This window comes from Pungitius pungitius, chromosome 6 (assembly GCF_949316345.1).
Source record: "Pungitius pungitius chromosome 6, fPunPun2.1, whole genome shotgun sequence".
In the NCBI taxonomy this organism is placed as follows: Eukaryota; Metazoa; Chordata; class Actinopteri; order Perciformes; family Gasterosteidae; genus Pungitius; species Pungitius pungitius.
Window position 1 is genome coordinate 13,309,990 of NC_084905.1, and position 18,093 is coordinate 13,328,082.

At 41.7% G+C, this 18,093-nt stretch overlaps 2 protein-coding genes across 3 annotated transcripts; one reads left to right on the plus strand and one right to left on the minus strand.

Annotated features, from left to right (window-relative positions):
• Positions 1 to 99: 99 nt before the first annotated feature.
• ddx11 (DEAD/H (Asp-Glu-Ala-Asp/His) box helicase 11) lies at positions 100 to 7,938 on the minus strand. Its single transcript, XM_037451098.2, has 29 exons — positions 7,809 to 7,938; positions 7,128 to 7,223; positions 6,552 to 6,706; positions 6,234 to 6,449; positions 6,036 to 6,122; positions 5,820 to 5,956; positions 5,670 to 5,727; positions 5,458 to 5,565; positions 5,053 to 5,140; positions 4,546 to 4,751; positions 4,269 to 4,343; positions 4,092 to 4,169; positions 3,962 to 4,008; positions 3,753 to 3,832; positions 3,598 to 3,639; positions 3,459 to 3,526; positions 3,324 to 3,362; positions 3,102 to 3,240; positions 2,762 to 2,893; positions 2,571 to 2,683; positions 2,420 to 2,492; positions 1,573 to 1,676; positions 1,315 to 1,464; positions 1,162 to 1,230; positions 974 to 1,074; positions 804 to 888; positions 642 to 717; positions 407 to 561; positions 100 to 314 (listed from the first exon to the last, which is right to left on the minus strand). The coding sequence occupies exons 3-29, from the start codon at positions 6,678 to 6,680 to the stop codon at positions 282 to 284; spliced, it is 2,688 nt and encodes an 895-aa protein (XP_037306995.2). The 5' UTR covers positions 6,681 to 6,706; positions 7,128 to 7,223; positions 7,809 to 7,938; the 3' UTR covers positions 100 to 281.
• On the plus strand, positions 7,476 to 13,920 carry fkbp4 (FKBP prolyl isomerase 4). Of its 2 annotated transcripts, none has more exons than XM_037451100.2 (12): positions 7,476 to 7,585; positions 7,874 to 8,003; positions 8,434 to 8,578; positions 8,661 to 8,803; positions 8,922 to 9,042; positions 10,062 to 10,218; positions 11,089 to 11,179; positions 11,280 to 11,363; positions 11,462 to 11,647; positions 11,809 to 11,952; positions 12,530 to 12,625; positions 12,752 to 13,920. In XM_037451100.2, the coding sequence occupies exons 2-12, from the start codon at positions 7,911 to 7,913 to the stop codon at positions 12,851 to 12,853; spliced, it is 1,362 nt and encodes a 453-aa protein (XP_037306997.1). In that variant the 5' UTR covers positions 7,476 to 7,585; positions 7,874 to 7,910; the 3' UTR covers positions 12,854 to 13,920. The 2 variants fall into 2 exon arrangements, with proteins under 2 accessions (XP_037306997.1, XP_037306998.1); XM_037451101.2 differs by having other exon boundaries at positions 7,519 to 7,719.
• The last annotated feature ends 4,173 nt before the right edge of the window (positions 13,921 to 18,093 follow it).

Sequence of the window (18,093 nt, forward strand, 5' to 3'; positions counted from 1 at the left end):
CCAAGTCGATGTATTTATACAGGAAGTTGAATACATTCACACATATGCAAACTTCAGCCAGGAGCACTAAGACGTCTGACAGCTTCAAAATGTTAGAAGAACGTGAAGATGAATAAAAAGGGGCTGAATACAGATCTTGCTCTTGAGGCCCTCTAATTATCTTACAATAGAAAACCCATTTTTGGAGTACTACATTTGCAAATAAACCTCAGTACCACTGGGTTTTCATCAAAGTTCTTCAGAACCTATTTGGAAATGTCAGTGGAGCAGTGTAAGTGACACTACACTTGCTTGTGCTTCTTCTCCAGGAAGAACTAGGAATGAAAAACATACAGACAAATATAAATGCATTGCGTCATGGGGCAGTAGTTTGACTGTGGATTTCATGAGCGTATTTGCTCCTCACCTTCCGCAAGGCAGCAAAAGCAGGGCCAAAGGTTGTATGTGTGCTTGTGCGGTTTCTGATCCACGTTGGAAGCTTAGCGAGTGTAGCGGGTCGAGAGTATCGTCGGTCACACATCACAATGCAGGAATAGTCTCCTCGGTGACGAATAGCTCGTCCTTCGGAGAGATCAAGTAAACAATTATACCCATCAAGTCCGTACTTAGTTAATTGCAGCGCATGAATATCACAACATTACCCATGGATTGATTGACAGCCTTCATGCAGAGGTTCTCTATGAGTGCTTGTCCAGGGCTCCTCCCTCCACTGTGAGGCTAAAAAGGAGACACACCTTTAACCTAGAGCTTATTTCGACAGGTCTGTGGACAGTAAAGACTATAAGAACAGTCAGAGGTCTCACCAGGTGTTTGTCCAGATAGGACATCTTTTCCTGCAACTCTGGGGATTTGATGTTGGGATACGGCATTCCCACCATCACCACACACCTGCGATGACATGCACACAGAGAAAAGCATTTCGCATACAGCACGTAACTACCAGCTGTCAATGTGCTCACGAAAAAACACACACCTGCCCAGGTCATCGGAGAAATTGATGCCCTCGCTCATCTTTCCTCCGACAACAGAGAACAGCAAAGCTCCTGTGAGCCCTCCAGCATCCACAGCGCTCCTCTAACCAAATGAAGAGACAAGAACATAGTCACACTCGTAGAGGCAAACGCTGTTGACCGATTGATGCTCAAGGCAGTGACATTTTACCTGGATACAGCGGGAGAACTCGTTCAGCACCTGCTCTACCTGGTTTGATTTCTTGGGCTCCTGGAAGATCTGAGAAAATGATTATGACGGCTTAGAGACGGCTTGGAAGATGAAATGTTTCCCTTTCCATTGAGCTAAGGTTAATTCGGTTACCTTCTTTTTGTTTGCCAAACGAGTCAGAGCCCCACTGGCCTCCCAGTGAGAAACGATGCGCCTCGAGTACTCGTAGGAAGGGAAGAAGCACACGACTCCACCTGGGACCACGTTACAGACGTTTGACAGGATGCGCCCCGTCTCGTCCATCTGTAACCAGACGCAATATTTGCAGTATTCTCCAGTAAACTATGCACCCAACAATATTCAACAACAACTTCATAACACAGTGTGTGTGTTTGTGTGAGTCTGTGTTACCATGCGTGGGGAGTCTCTGTTTTGGAACGTAAAATCCAGCTCCTGACCAGAGGGACCGCTGCACAAGACGAGAGGAAGAATGTTTTCGGGAGGAATGACGTGACCTACAGACAAAGGGAATTTAATAGAACAACAAACATTCAATTATTTTACACAATCGCTTAAGAACAATATTGCATGTACTATAATATCACATTGCAATTCTGACAGCACATAAAAGCTGTGTGAATCATAACTAAGAATTAGACTTTTTTGTTTGTGTAGTGAGTGTATAAACAGTTATTTGAGTTCTTCAAATTTCATTAAGATCTTAGGACAACAAAGCAATAATACATATTTCAGTTAATTTACATTAATCATTTAGCTACCACCTCCAAGGTGACTTATATGCATTAAATCAAGGGGGAACAGAACCAGAACAACAAGAATCAGTACAAATTCTTGAAGACAGGCAAACTACAAAAGGTAAGGTCTACTAAAAGTAAATGCTTACTAGTCCAGGTACAGTCGGTAGGTGTGTTTAAGTTTGCTTCGCAAGCTGACTAAATGTACGTAGTTTACAAGATGGCCTCATTTGTATCATCTCTTCTTGGGTTCCGTTATTATCGGTCACCTCCATTGCTCTAACCAAGTGTCATGCCATGAATCATGTTCATTTACATCATAACCAATAGGGAAATTGGTACTCCCAAAGCTAATTTGAGTTTTTGTGTCAAGCATTATATTATTCCCCGGTAATTTCCCACGGCAGGAATATTGGTGAACACATCACAAAGTGAGAGTGCTTTACAAAAGAGCTCCACAAACTCCACAACAGACTGCTGCGTTTTGAAAATGGGCCACTCACCACAGGAAAACTCGGTGATGCGCTCTTCCCCCACGCCAGCAGAAAGGAGTAGCTCTTGTTTGAAGTCTGAAACCTACATATTCCATCTTTCATGACAACAAAAAACACAGCAAAGGTTTAGATTGTTTTTAGTAGATTAAAAATGACTTACAGGCTGCATGGTTCCTCCTGCGATGACGACGGCTCTGCACTGCTTCAGCACCTGGGCGAAGTGGACCGCTGGATTCAACAGCAGGAACTTGATGCTGCTCTCTGACAAAGTACCTGGACGTGATACAGTGAGGGGATTTTATTAGAAATCTTTGATTTATATCCTTAATTTGGATATTTGTTTTGTTTTACCTTGTTTGTGCACTAACACTCTACCATCGGTGTTGCTGTTGGTGAGAGCCATGAAGAAACCCTCCACCTGCATCATTGGAGACGTGGCCAGTACTTTCTCTGCCTCTGACCCCTGCTGGTCCGCCGGAGGAACTGCACACAAGGGAGGTAACAAATACTGTTTAGAGGGAAATACATTTCAGTACATTTCTCCCAGGCCAAAGTTTTCAGAAATGAAGCTGCGCTTTTTTTGCTCAGAACTCATTTGTATCCAGTTTATTTGATAAATGACTTCATATTGCACATGTCTGCGGTGTTAATGTGTTCATCATAAGACACATGACAAACTCCTTCCTCTGACCTGGCGCATTGATTTGGGTGCTCTGCAGTGTTTGAAGGTAGCGGTTCAGACCCTCTGTGCGTCGGTTCTCCCTGTTGGTGCGGCTCGGAGTGTGCACACTCACACCTGATCCTGCGTACTTCTCCACAAAGCCTCCTAGCTGAAAAGAGATTGGTTTGATTCTACAGAGGATCTCTCAACAGGTTTGATGCAGAAATCTATACATACATATGAAACACTTACTTTTCTGCTTATCATGCTCTTCTCAAAGTATCTCTGTAACTGAAGTGAGTGACATTGAAGAAATCAGAGTTTGCAGTTTGGATATGGTCTTTAAGAGACATCATTTCAATTTTTAAAGGCATCATAACACTCTACCTTAAACAAGTTTATATTGTCAATCTGAGCCTTAAAGAGGAAGTTGTTGATGGTGTGCAGTTCAGTTCCTAAAAGAAAAAGATGCATGAATGGTTTGTCAATTGTTGCTCGAGGTGCATCGTGTGTATTATTTACTAACCTGTTAGTGTAGTCTGGCTCTGTGGATTCTGCCCCACTTTACCTGCGTGGATCACATTTACATCAATAGCTGAAATGCCATGCAATTTCCCCACCGTGGTGCAGACTGGCAGTAATCAATAATCAAAGAAGTCATTTGAACTCAAACAGACTCACCTCCGAGCGCCCGGACAAGCCCCTCCATCACAAATAGAATCTGTTTGATGTACATCACGTTCTTTGCCTTCAGTCTGCTCCTGGTGTTGTAGAGAAAAGAAAATCAAGAATCAGGAGACTGTATTCACAAATATCTTCGACATCCAAACTGCACAATTCCAGTATTGAATTAGTGGGTGAGTGCCTCTCGAGTTGGTGTGTAAACTCACTTGTAGCGATCGCCGTACTGGGCGAGCTGCGAGTAGGCACGGCAAAGCTGCAGCAGATTCAGAAATCAGTGTAAAGCAGAGAACATGCATAATTTAAACCTTCGTACATGAGGTGAAGGATTTTGTTAACCTGCGCTCCAGTAAGCTCTGCGCTGTGTATACAGGACAGTGTGTCACTAAGATTGTGAGCTTCATCTATAATCACCACCTGTGAAAAAAATAAAGTATATTTGGAAATATATATTTAAACATTTCTGCTGCTATTTCTGTGATGATACAAAGAGTTGATTAAAACATATAGTCCTACCTGTCCCTTCAGCTTGACCCCCGCTGCCCTTCTTGTGGCTTCATGAAGCAACATCTGATAGGGCAACACCACCAACTACGCAGACACCATAAACATTCACCACACAGGTTAAAACCAATGCTTCAATCTGCTTACCAAAAGTTCCTAAACAAATAAAAAACCTTTGTGAACTTTCGGAACAAGCTAGGGCGATATCGGCAGCACGCCGAGCAAGTCATCTCCAATAGCGGCGAGACACAGGATTCCAGTGAGCGAGTGAGGGAGAGGACAGCATTACCTGTGCAGGGGGAACGGCGAGGCGTGCGGCGTAGTAGGGACACGAATGCGTCTCTCTGCCCAGCTTCAGCATCTGCTCAATATCGTGGACTGTCCCCAGAACGTTGTCCCGCATGTGCTGCAGGGCTGAAGCTTTATTGTAGGGACACACGCTCTTGGCTGGGCCTCGCTTACGTTTTACACGCTCTTCATCATGCGGCTTCTCTCCTAAATGGTACAACAGGCAGCGTTTGTAAGAAAAACAAGTGTTATTTATTTTGAGTGTTTTAACACAACTCTTGAGTTCTGGATGCATAATTCAACAATGGAGTTTCTGTTTCATTCTGATTTGTGGCATGTTTTTTGTTGTCTGTCTAGTGTTGTTGTTGTTTGACTGTAACTCGTTGTTATTCCTGTCTCTCTTGGACCAGCACACTCCTGAAAAAGTCCATTGTATTCTTAAGAACGCATTTCTGGTTCAAACAAAGATGATCAGTACTTCTGGAGCTTGTGTGTGAAGGGCTCTCACCGTGTTTGTTTTTCTGCATCTCCATGCAGCGGTCGTTAATGCGCTGGCTGCTGCCCAGGCGACGCACTTCTTCGTTGATGCACAGATTCTGGAGTATACCCAGTTTATTGTAACAATCATGTTTTAAGGATTCAAATCAAGCGACGCACCCTGTTCAATCTCAGGCTTTGTGTGGCATAGATAGAAATGGAGATTACAATTTTAATCAATGTTTTTAGCCAAGCAATAACATTTTTGTTGTTATCTCTGAATTGGAAAATACACCAAAAAAAAAGTTATAATTAACTTGAGAAATTCTGGAATTATTTTTCTACTGATTATGACTATCATCAATGGATACGGTTCAACCCGATATAAATAAATGTAACTTTTCACTGAAAGTCCTTAGTGCGTGTATACACATACCTGCCGTGAGCCCAGTGTAACCAGACTGATTTCCTTGCTGAAGGGGCTCTTTTGAACCTCGTGGACAAACTGGGCCAGCTGGGAGTGAGTGCGGCTGCAGTAGTAAATCTGAGAACATGCACAGAATGTGTACACAGCCTCATCATTATGTTTTGTATCAGTGGTACACTCGTCCTCACAGTTATTGAAGTTACAAAGTCTCTATCACACACCTTATTAACATGTTCTTCAACCAGCTCGTCGTCTGTGTCGTCGTCAGCGCCACAAAATCTGAGCATGAGAGCAAACACCCCTTGCTGTCATTCTCTGGTAAGCAATCAAATCAAATGTTGTGACAATCAATAATCAATGGCTCTGCTCACCTGGTCCTGGTCTTTGACTCGTCATCGCTCTCATATTCTGCAACGATAAGCTCCTCGTCCTCTTGATCGCCTTGTGTCTCGGTGTCCTCCTCCTTACTGAGCTTAAGCAATTTGAACGCCTCTTCATCGTCAGAGCTCTACAGATGCATACAAATACAATTAAGTTGGAGAGACTCATCTCGTTGATTAGAAATGTCAATGTTCAGGATCCCTTACTTTTCTTTTCATTGCATACTTGAGTTGAACGTTATTCCTGATCATTTCTAAGCGTTCTTCCCTCTTCTTTCTTTTCAATTCTTCTTCCTGGCACATAAAAAAACAACGCATATTATCAAAAAGAGCTGAGCAGGTGAGATGCCAAGCATCCTGAGGATCAAAGGCAAGGACACAACTGACCTATATTGTTCGTCTCACCTTCAGTTTGGACACCAAGTCACGTTCTGCCTTTTTTTGAACAAAATCCGTGATCCAGTCGGGCTCCGCTGAGCAGCTCGTAGTGGAGGACGGAGCAGTAGAAGTGGAAAGAACCAATTCTCCTTCATGCAGCAGGGCAGCTGCCTTCTGTCGACTCTCCTCCTCGTGGTCTGTGAGCCAGCTCAGCGCTCCACAGATTAAACTCAGAGACTTGCCCTGAGTTGAAGGACATACACACAAACATATAAATACAAATGCAACAATAGACCTAATCCCTCTCTCTGCAAATCTTTCTTATAGACATGAAAACATACACACCGTTCCAGTCGGACTTTCAAAGATTCCAACTTTGCCCTGTTCAAGTACACTGTACAGAGCCTGCATGAACTGCTCCTGGATGTCATAGGGCTGGTAGGGAAATGGAAATTGGGCCCTGCCATTCTCCATGTTCGTGAACTTCCCTGGAAGATGACCTAAGGGTTAACAAAGGAGCTCCTTGTTCAGCTCTACTAGCACACACAGCGTGTTTAGACTGGACGGTATTACACTACAAGCTTCCTCTGATAGTGATGTTGTGTCTAGCATGCGCACTCACACAGACGCAAATTCTTATTTTGCACATAACGTTATCAAACTAATGTTATATTTTCAAAGTGCTGACACTTTAACATATTTTACTATAGCAAAGTTAACCACCATTTAAATAAGGAGCTTCCCAGTCCATATAACTAACGTAACATGTTATGTCAAGCTATAACATGTTGTCTCTGCGAGCGTTCAAGTTGCCTTGAAAATAAATCGTTATTTGATGCTGAGCCGAATTCATGACTAGCTAACTTATAATCAATTCCCCAATGGCTGAAATCAAACGGTTGCCGTATTAAAGATACTTACCCGCAGATATTCTTCAGAAAACAAATTTGACTTGTGACGATGTTAAACTCCCGGCTTTTCAACAACCGCGCCAACAGGCAGCAGCAGTGGCGGATTCTGACCAATAGGGAGCAAGATAAACCAAAGAGTGAATGTTTTACTATATTTCGTGTTTGCGTGTTCGGTGCTATCTAAGTGTATTGCCCATATCTGTCCATTAACCCAGTAATATTGAGCAATCAGCGAATATTTAAACACTTTACACAGTAAAGATATACGTGGTAGCCTAATATATCTCCATATTTTGCATTTCCTCAGCTCTTTATAAGTGCACCGCCTTTTCGGGAGATGCGTATGTTGTACAAGAAACGCCCTCAACGCGAGCCCAACCCCCAGATCCTCCTAGAATGTCTGGAAAATTCTCTGCCCTTCTTTAAGCGGTTGTCAGACGCCACACTGCAAGACAACGTGGACCGAAAGTAACCGAGCCCAAAGCTCATACTCTACTCCGATACAATAGTGACTGGTGCGCGGCGATAGCACGTTCTCAGCCCAGCTAGCCGGGAGCTTTTACGTGTATATAGATATTGTTTTACTTCAATAGCATTCACAAGTAAGTAAGGCTAGCACCTACGGACGTTAGCTAGCTAGTGTGACGTCGGTTTGTGTCTCGCTGCACTTCGCGTGGTTACAGAAGTTTACCGTTTTCGTCTGTTGGCGTCAGGCGCCGCCACTAAAAACAGTGTTCCTTTGATTTGTCGGTGCAGGAGTAACGTTAGGAGGGTGAAATCTCGCTCCACGACAATGACTGCAGAGGAGCAGACGAGTGAAGGACAAAACGCCATCCCGATGGAGGGAGAGGACCTCACGCCGAAGAAGGACGGGGGTGTTTTAAAGGTACGCGTTCGTGTTAAGCGACTATCTGGCTGTGCTCGACCCAAGTTAACGTTAGCTGGGTGGTTAGCAGCTTCTTGTTCGCTTGTTCAAATATGCTTAATTGACGTGAGCGGCTGGTGGATCCGGTGCGTGCGCTGTGGGTAATGACTGCGTATGGAAGGCCGACGTTGACAACATCGTAACACGACGCATCTTGTTTCCTTCCGTTGTCCACTTAATGTCAACAACGTGCACAATTAACGTTAACCCTACCTAGAAATCTCTAGCCCTTTTGTGTATTCCTAACACACACAAAATATTCATGCTAATCTGATATTCACACGTATTCATGTATCGGTTTATACATAGTTAATTCACAAAGGATTAGAAGGCTTTGCTGAATGACAAATACCAGACATAAAAAACACATATATTCCTTTTGCTTTCCCAGCTGGTGAAAAGGGAAGGAACGGGCGCAGAGCTGCCTATGACCGGCGACAAAGTCTTTGTACATTACGTTGGCACGCTTCTGGATGGTTCTCCTTTTGACTCCAGCAGAGACCGGGGAGAGAAGTTCTCCTTTGAGTTGGGCAAAGGTGGGTTTCACATCTAACGGAGAGGTTTCCCCTGTTGGACTTGCAGAGCATGTTTCGGTAATCCGTCTTCTTTGTTGTTTAGGTCAAGTGATAAAGGCATGGGACATCGGCGTAGCCTCAATGAAAGTGGGGGAGCTGTGCCAACTCATCTGTAAGCCTGAGTATGCTTATGGATCTGCTGGTAGTCCCCCCAAAATACCCCCCAATGCCACACTAGTTTTTGAGGTAAGTGTCCGTGATATCGGGTAACATGGGCGAGCCATTCTGTAACAAATCTAATTATCTGCTGTCATGATACCTTATGGGTGTTAAATAATAGTTTTATCCATCGTCACACTTGCAGGTGGAACTATATGAATTTCGTGGTGAGGACATAACTGAGGAGGAGGATGGTGGTATCGTCCGTCGCATGATCACTAAAGGGCAAGGATATTCCAAGCCCAATGAAGGAGCTTCTGTTGACGGTAATGCATATTGTCACAACTGTTTTGAAGTTGAAAACATGAGATTTTACTATGTGTGATTGTAATAATGTATCATCTAAAAAAAATGTTGTTTTTTTGTATTGATGACAGATTAAGCCATGAATTTATTTACAAAAATTGGTTACATTAAGACGACATAGGTTTGACCTGTTTGATACCGATATGAAGAACCGTAAATGCACTTCTGAGTTTGAAACATTCACCCAGTGTAGGCTTTAAAAGTGGTTCTACACCCTTTTAGTTTCAGTCTTCCTGCAGAGCAGAGGCTCGAGTCGCCGGGTATTCTTTTTTTATTACCATATCTTTCAGAAGTTATGGTAATAAAAAACAATGAATACATGGTAGGCCCGCCCCTTGTAGCAAGGATGGTGTATCATTGTCACTTCTTCAGAACAGAAACAGAAGAGCAAATTGTACTGCAGACATCAACATTTACAATTTACAAAAATCCATACTAAAATTAGCATAAACTGGACTTGCTGGTTTGAAATCAACCGTCTCAGTATATCCCTGCGGTACGTGCTGCTACACGCAAAATGATGCCTGCTTCTGCTCCCAAAGTTGGAAGGGTTGTATGTGCGGACTGAGACAGAAGTCATGTTTGGCAGGAATTTGTTTCTAACACATGAGCATATAAACGGGGACCAAAATAAGTTAGGGCAGCTTGACTATTCAAAGAATTTAGCTTATTTTTACTGTACCATGAACGCTGGCACTTACGCACTTCTAGTCCATTGTAATGGTTCTGAATCAAAGCAGATAGCAAAGGGCAACAAATGTCCACCGTATATGTCCATATAAAAAAAATGTCTGTGTTGAATTCGAAAATCTATTGGGATTCAATTGGGATTTCTTAATTTTATTAAAATCTGTATTTTTTAACTTAAGTTTTCAAATATCATCACTTATCCCCATTTGCAAACAAGCCCCAAAACTGAATCTACTGCATTCGACAAGTTCCACAAATCGGAATAATATATCTTTTTTACCCCTTTCAGTAACTGTCGTGGGTTCCTGCGAGGGACGAGTATTTGACGAGAGAGAACTGAAGTTTGAGCTGGGCGATGGAGAGGCCCTGGGCTTTCCGGTCGGTGTTGAGAAGGCCATCATGTCTATGGAGCAGGAAGAGGAGGCCCTCTTCCACATTAAGCCCAAGTATGATCCAACATCGGGTTGAATGTATTTTATTCATTTGTTTTTCTTATCTCAAACTGAAATGTTAAATTTGATTGGGCTTGTGTTTAGCAGAATATATATCAAGATTTCTCAGTAAAACAAGTATTTAACTAAAGACAATTGTAGTGTCAATAATAGGGCTGCACGGTATGGCGAAAAATCCATATGACGGTATTAAGAAACATTCTGACGGTATCACGGTATTGCTTTTTAAAGTAAACCCATTAATTCATTGACCCCGAAAATGACCACGGCTACCCGAACAGCTGCTCGCTGCTCGCAACTTTAGCGTGTTAGCTTGTTTTGGCTGCTAGTGTTGACCCAAGAGGCTCGACAGACTTTGCAATAAATCGTTTTCTGATCTAACGTAACTTACGTCGGATTTATCAAAACGAAAAACCCTCCAAACAGACACAGCTCCTCTCTTGGTCACAAGTTGTGTTGGTGCATCTGTGGTCTCTCGTTGTACCGCCTGTATGGCTCCGTGTTTTCATGTAGCAGTAGTTACTTCTTGTCTACTTGTTTTACCCTTCAAAGAGTTTGTTGTGGGTTATTCATTCACTCAACACAAGACAGCTAGGTCCGACCACCCGGCGCTCTGTTATGACCTGTGAAAAATAAAATCTACCGCCTGCCGCAGAGCAACTTCAGTTCTTATGGCGTATGAACGATATATGTGAGAATTTCATACCGTAAGCGGATACCGTTTGAACCGGTACACTGTGCAGCCCTAGTCAATAGTACGTAGTATGTTGGTAGCATCAAAGCATTATCAATCTTTTGCAATGCTGTTTTTATTTAGACCGCACTCTCATACTAAGTGTAATCAGTTTTTTTCCTGATTTGTAGATATGGCTTTGGGAATGAAGGCAGTGCCAAGTACAACATTCCTGGCGGAGCAACCCTCCAATACAAAATCAAGCTGACTGCTTTTGAGAAGGTAAAACGGATCTGATGAACACAACTTGGCACAACGTCTCACTTGTGTATTGCACTTTTTTTCCCCGTAGGAAGTAAATCATGGTTTTTGTTTTCGTTAGGCAAAGGAATCGTGGGAGATGAACACGGTCGAGAAGCTGGAGCAGAGCCACATTGTCAAAGACAAGGGAACCCAGTATTTTAAGGTGAGCAGTCAGGCATTTTCAAAGCACACAGCTCTGAAGGTTCTTCTCGAGGCATGGCACTTTCATGTTTTCTGATGAACTTATTCCATGTGCTTCAGGAGGGAAAGTACAAGCAGGCGTCCGTGCAGTACAAGAGGATCGTGTCGTGGCTGGAACATGAATCTGGTTTGTCAGAGGAAGACCAAAAGAAGGCAACAGCTTTGCAGTTGGCTGCACACCTGAATTTGGCGATGTGCTTCCTTAAACTACAGGAACCAAATCAAGTCCTAGAAAATTGTGACAAGGTATTTAATATCTATTGACACATTTGAAATATTAAGTAATTGGGAAAGTTAAAGACTTGTTTTCTTTTCCAGTTGACTATAATACTTAAAACATGTGTGTATGTTGTACTGCTTTACGTGGTTAAATATCGTAATATTTCTCTGTGCTCATTTCATAATAGGCTCTGGGGTTGCAAGCATCGAATGAGAAGGCTTTGTTCCGAAGGGGAGAGGCACTGTTTGGTATGAAAGAGTTCGACAGAGCGAGGGATGACTTCCAGCAGGTGGTTGAACTCTATCCTGCCAACAAGGCTGCCAAGAGCCAGGTATAATGCTGTGTGTCTCAAAGGGTGATTCCTTTCTCATCAGGCCTTATTTTACAGATTTTAATTTGTTATGATAAAAAAAAGAGGATTTTAACAGGTTGATTCATGTCCCTTTTTCCAGTTATACTTTTTGTTAGCACAACATGTATACCCAGATCATTATTTAAGGTGTGAGCTCCTTTGGCATGTAAAAATGTTACTGCTGCATTAATTAGCGGTTTGTGAAACAGGACAGTCTTTTTACTGCGACAACTATGCCGACAGGTTAGAGCAGTCAGTCTCTAGAGATTCAAGATAACTCTTGACGTCGTACTATAAACGGAACACTTTTAACTATGCACTATGTTTTTTAACCTTTTTATTTCCAAAAAAATGTATCAAATTTCATCAAATCAAAGTTAATTTAGAAACGATGGGCTAGCGGGACATAACCGGCCAGTTCTAAACTATTCATATATACACTTTAACACTTATTTAATTGGTCTTATATAAGTGATGTCTTACCAAAGTGTAGGGAACATCTGAAGATCTTTGTCCCTGAAATACAGTTGTGTCCTTGTACATTATGTTCTGCTAGGTGAGCCTTTGTCAGAAACGTATCAAGGAGCAGCATGAGAAGGACAAACGCATCTACGCCAACATGTTCCAGAAGTTTGCAGATAGGGATTCAAAGGTAAAGAATTGTTTTTTTCTAAAACAACCACAAGGGGGTGGGACAAGCATGTGTTAAATGTTGTTTAAAGAGACTGAAAAATGATAATCCCTGCATTGTTTTCTTTTTTCCCCTCTTCGTGAACAGAAAGAAGCAGAGAATGTGAAGAGCGATGGCAAGACCAGCAGCGATGAAGGGATGGAAGTTGAGAACGGAGAAAAGGAAGTCGCCAGTGACGCAAAGGCGTAGATAAAGACACGACTAAACGGTTCATGTGTGCTTCAGACTTTTGTAACTTCAGCTATTTGTGTTTCGTGTGTGTGTGTGTGTGTGTGTGTGTGTGTGTGTGTGTGTGTGTGTATACGAGCGTATCAACAAGTGCACTGGCTTAAGGAGCGTCCTCGGTGGCCTTTTGTGTCCCCGGGTTCTATTGCTTCGGTGGGTGAGGCTTCTCCAGACGATGGCAGCATTCAAGGTGGTTTTAATAAATGAATAGTGTGCCACGACGTCCCCACCCCTGATCCCTCTCAACCCTACAGCTTTGAACTGTGCATGCGTTTTCGGTAGGATAAAAAGTGCACCCAAGTGTAAATGCAGAATTTCACCCGTTAAGGGCTAGATCATTCATCTCGCTCTACCCCGTCCTCTGTCCTTCATGTTTAATGCCATCCATCGAACACTCCTCACGGGCCTACTGATCAATTTCTGGAGTTGTGATGGTTGTGTGCACAGGTTTTGCGTCTGAATGTGAGAGTGACTGAGTCCTAAAGTACGTATGTAGCAGCACTGTGGATAGGTGGAGTAATACGAAGTTAGCCTGGAATAGCTGTTGAACTTTGAACTTCCCTCTCAATCTAAAAATGGCGCTCCTCCGTAGCCTCCGGGTTCCGTGACTGTTTACCTTTCACCTTGGAAATATTGACTTTGTACTTTTTCTTGTTTGTTTTTTTCCCCTGGTGTTGTGCTTCTGACGTTCAAAAAATGATCAACAATGACTTAACTGGAATATGTGGATTTTAAAGCAGCTACAAATGGAATGAATTAGCCTGTCCTGGACACACTTAAGTAATAAAACGGTTGGTCTTAATTTACTGTCAAAAAAAAGTTCATGAATGCTGTGTGCTTGTACAGCCAATTGAAATCAAGCTGTTGAAGACGGTATGCCAGAATAAGAATATATGAGCTGTGTGTGGCCCCGTAGAGCACACGAAGAAGCTTCATTAAGGGGCTAATTTAAAACTGGTCTGTGGGTATTGTGTGTTGAGCTTCTTAGTCTTTTGAAAGGTTTGAAAGATAATAAATACCGTACAATTTGATACTATGACATTTGACTTCCTTTTTACAATGTCCTGTACATTCAAACTGTTCATTCAGCCAAACCGGTTAGTTTTAGCTCTGGCTGTGAAATTATATTTAAATATCAAGTTTTTCCAATAACTTTTCTTTTAATTGTATGTCCTTGATTTTTGCATTGTAGATTAGACATAATTATTGAACAAATAGTGGGAACATCCTTGTTTGAAGCAGCACCAAATGGCTTTCCGTTTGAACAGAAGATATCCTAAAAATAATTGTTCACAAAATTTGATTCAATTGCCTTTTATTTTGAAAGCACCTGTGTAATGTGTTTTAATATCTGACCCAGTGTTTACCTGCAGCTGTCAGAAGGGTGGAGTCCTATTTTCCAAGGACAAAAAAGATCTGATCTGATCCTTCAGCTGTCTCACAGGGACGCAAGTGTCTGTTTACGGATGTGCTTCTAACCCTGTGTGCTCAGCACTGTTTGTTCAGTCGGGGCGGGACATTTGCTTTGTTCCGTGTGTCTTTGCTTTGTGACAAAAGTATTAACCCAGTATTTATACACTGTAAAAAAAAAAAAATCAAATTAGATTTACAATTTGGTAGCGCATGTTTATTTCAGCTTTGAATTGCTCTCTGTAGGTTCACATGATTGTATAGTACATGTTTATTCAACTGAGCAACACATTTTAAAAGATGTATAACATTATCATGCATTCAGTTGACTAGGTCTTCTCATTTTAATTAAAAGGAAATGTTAATGACTTTCCTAGTTAATTTTACTTGAAAGTATATATTGTTTCAAATGACAATTTATAGCTATGAGAAACCGCTATAAAACATTTTGCACATTATAAAATGCAGATGACGAACAAAAATACAGTGGAAATAATGTTCAGACAGAAAAACCTTAAAAGTCAATTTAAAATGGACACCATCAATTTACAAATAATGAGCCATACATCAAGGCAGTTCAAAATGACTTGTGTCTGCATCTTGGTTGACCTCCAGCGCTCATCGACTGTCCAGCTGGCCTCGTAACAGCCGCCCTGCTTTGGATCAAGGACCAGAGTAGAAACGGTCGGCCGTGCTCACATCCTGCCACATGAATGTTGCTATCTGCTATCTGCTGTTTTTCGCATGGACCACGCATTTGATGTTTGAGAAACATGGATGAGACAGTATTCACATGGCCCGAGACAGCGGTGCGAAGGTCAGTGAAGTTTGGTCGGCCCGACAGACCCATTTCCAGCAAGGCACCGTGCATGCACTGCAGCAGGTGGTAGCGACTGGCCCTCCTCCATCGCCAACACTAAAATAATCTGAGGATTACACATTGCCTCAGCCATTTCTCAAACCAGGAGTACATCCGGGTCCCTCGAAAGTCACGGTTAGTCCTGTGCTCAGCCACCTGCATACAGAAAGCCGAAAAAGGCAGGCAGGTCTTCAAAAAGCGCGAGTTGCATGGGGAATTGCGAGATTCTGCATCAGTAAATCTGATTGATACCTGGGTCTATTTAGGAAAGCTGTGGACATGCACTTATCCCAGCTATGTACACCTATTTGGTGTTAAGAGTTGATTAACAACATAGTTGTCACAGGTTTACAAATAAAAATGTGGAATTACATCTTCAAAAGGTACTATGTTACTTGGTCAAATGGATTTTAATACATGAAACAGCCACCTAATCAATAATTTCAGGAATTCAAAAATCCATCTGGTCCTTATGTAGTGGCCAATAAAAGCAGCATGAAAAGGGCAAGTTATTTTTACATAAATACAGACTACTACACAGATTATGATGTAAAAATGGGCAATTACATTTTAATGCTTTGATCATTGAATCACTCATTCCAACCTGAAAATCTGTTTAATAGTTACTATTTGTGTCATTGCAATTTCTATTTACAATCAGTACCTTCGTTAGATGTAAAAACACACTTATTGGCTTTTCTTCTTTCCAATTGCTTTCTCATCTCTCACCCATAATGATTAATATCTATTTCTCACAGTATTTTTGATTTATGGTCTACCATTTTATCAAATGTTCCTTGTGTTTTATTGTCTTACGTGTAATTGTGTACAGAACAAAGAAAAAACAATTCTGCATTAATTGCGAATGAAATCAGTCATGTCAAGGATGGATTAATGCACTTTTAGTCAATATTGTTTTGTACCAGATTATGGGTTTATGATCCCTGTGTGGGTTTACATGCAGTTATTTTGAACATCCGTGAAGGTTTGTCATACACAGGACCTGTACCATGGTGTCCAAGATCACCTGAAAAAATACTTATAGATTTAATGAAATACCTTTGAAAAGAAATGCACATCAAAGCAAATGTCATAAGATGGGACTGACCCAAGAGTAAATCAGACCACAGAGCAGCCTTTAGTAGAAAATACTAAAATTACTAATAATAATGGTGCGGTTTGTCCCTTTGCCTTGTGAACAATACTTCCTGTTGTATCTAAGTAGACAATGTCGTCCTTGCATCTCTCAGAAAAATGGTTTAAAATCTTGTCAGACCAAAGCATAACACCTTTGGGGCGCATCATTATTTTCTGGATCACTGCATCGACAGACCCTTCTTCTTCCTCCAGCATAATTTGTTGGGTCGACATTTCATTTTTGTGCGGTCTTCTTTTTTCCCCCGACTGTTGCATGTGATAGTTTTCATCACACCGGTTGTCGGACCTTGATCTCGTCATCCCGATACAACACAACACTGTCTTCTAGCTTATCCAGGTTCTCCAAGTATAGACTTGCGACGAGGTTTGGTGGTGAGTGCATCTGCTATCCTATCCTTTGCAAGCACAGGCCTTCTTTTAAGCTGTTCACAGTGATGCCTGGACCAAAATGTGATAAAGCCTTGAGTGAGGACTCATCACTGACGTTGACCTTAATTGTGACAGGGCAGAAATGGTGTTTTTGAACTTGCAAATGTGGGGCTTTTAATTAGGAGACATTTCTCAATTTATACAGTAATAATACTTCATATTCAACATCCTAGTAGTCAGAGGTCCTTAAAACATTGGTCTTTGTCTGGAAATATTGAGAATTTTTTTTAACATTGCAGTCCAAAGATGAGGAAATGGTCCTTTTGAACTGTAGATAATTATCCAACTCTGTACAGTTAAAGTATTCAGTTTAGTAGTCAAAATGGTCCTGAACACACATACGTTGTCCAGAATCTTTGCTTATATAACTTTTATTCCCTTACTCGTTCAATACTGTAGACATCAGCGTACAAGTGAACTACAATTTAAGGTTGGCCGTTCCGTTAGCCGCAGTAAAATAGCCCCTGTCGGTATACAGCCCGGTTGCTAAGCTAAGGTTAAGTCAAATTGAGAAGCTGCATAACACATTACATGAACGTTGGCTTAATTTAATTATATTAACATTTATAATATTAACGTTATGTACTAAATGTCCTCTGAAACATGAATATTGATAAGACTTCATATAATATTGTTCAACAACCGTTCTATCGCGTCTCGGTCCGGTTATCGGGATTTACGTGGCTCAATTGTTAAAAGCTAACGCTAAGTTAAGTTAGCTAACGCCACTTTAACACTGTTCTATTTGCCATAGTGAAAAAACTGCATTAAACTAATATTTAGTCCCATGCATTTGCGGACAATATATTAACGTGACAACAACTGTATTTACATTTAGAAATTGGGCTGAATGATATTTTTGACGGATCCACTAACCTCATGCTTTCTTTTCCGAGCTGTCGCGCCGGTTTTCAAATGCCGACTCGCGTTCATCGTTTCGCTGTCTAACAATATTCATCCGCCACTTGGTTTGCTGAGCCGACGTACTGCGTGATAGGGTCCAGGTCACGTTTGTGATCCGGATGTTCGGAACGTATTAATCCGCCGCGTGGTTTGGGGTATTTTCGTTGGTTAGTGCTGCAGCTGAGCAGACAGACGGCTCGAATTGTTTGCGAATTGGTACATTACGATTTACATAACATTTAGGGTAAATATAATTTAAATGCATTTGTTGTATAAAAAGTCACGCCATACACAGTTCACGAAGGAAAAAGTAAACCGTTTTTGTATTTCTGTGTAGATTTTGACAATTTAACATGGGGGTCAAATGGAAATTGAATCTCTTTTAAAAGTGGCCGTTTGAGGAACTGCAGTTATTGGAACTTCACTGACTGTTGGACGTAATTAA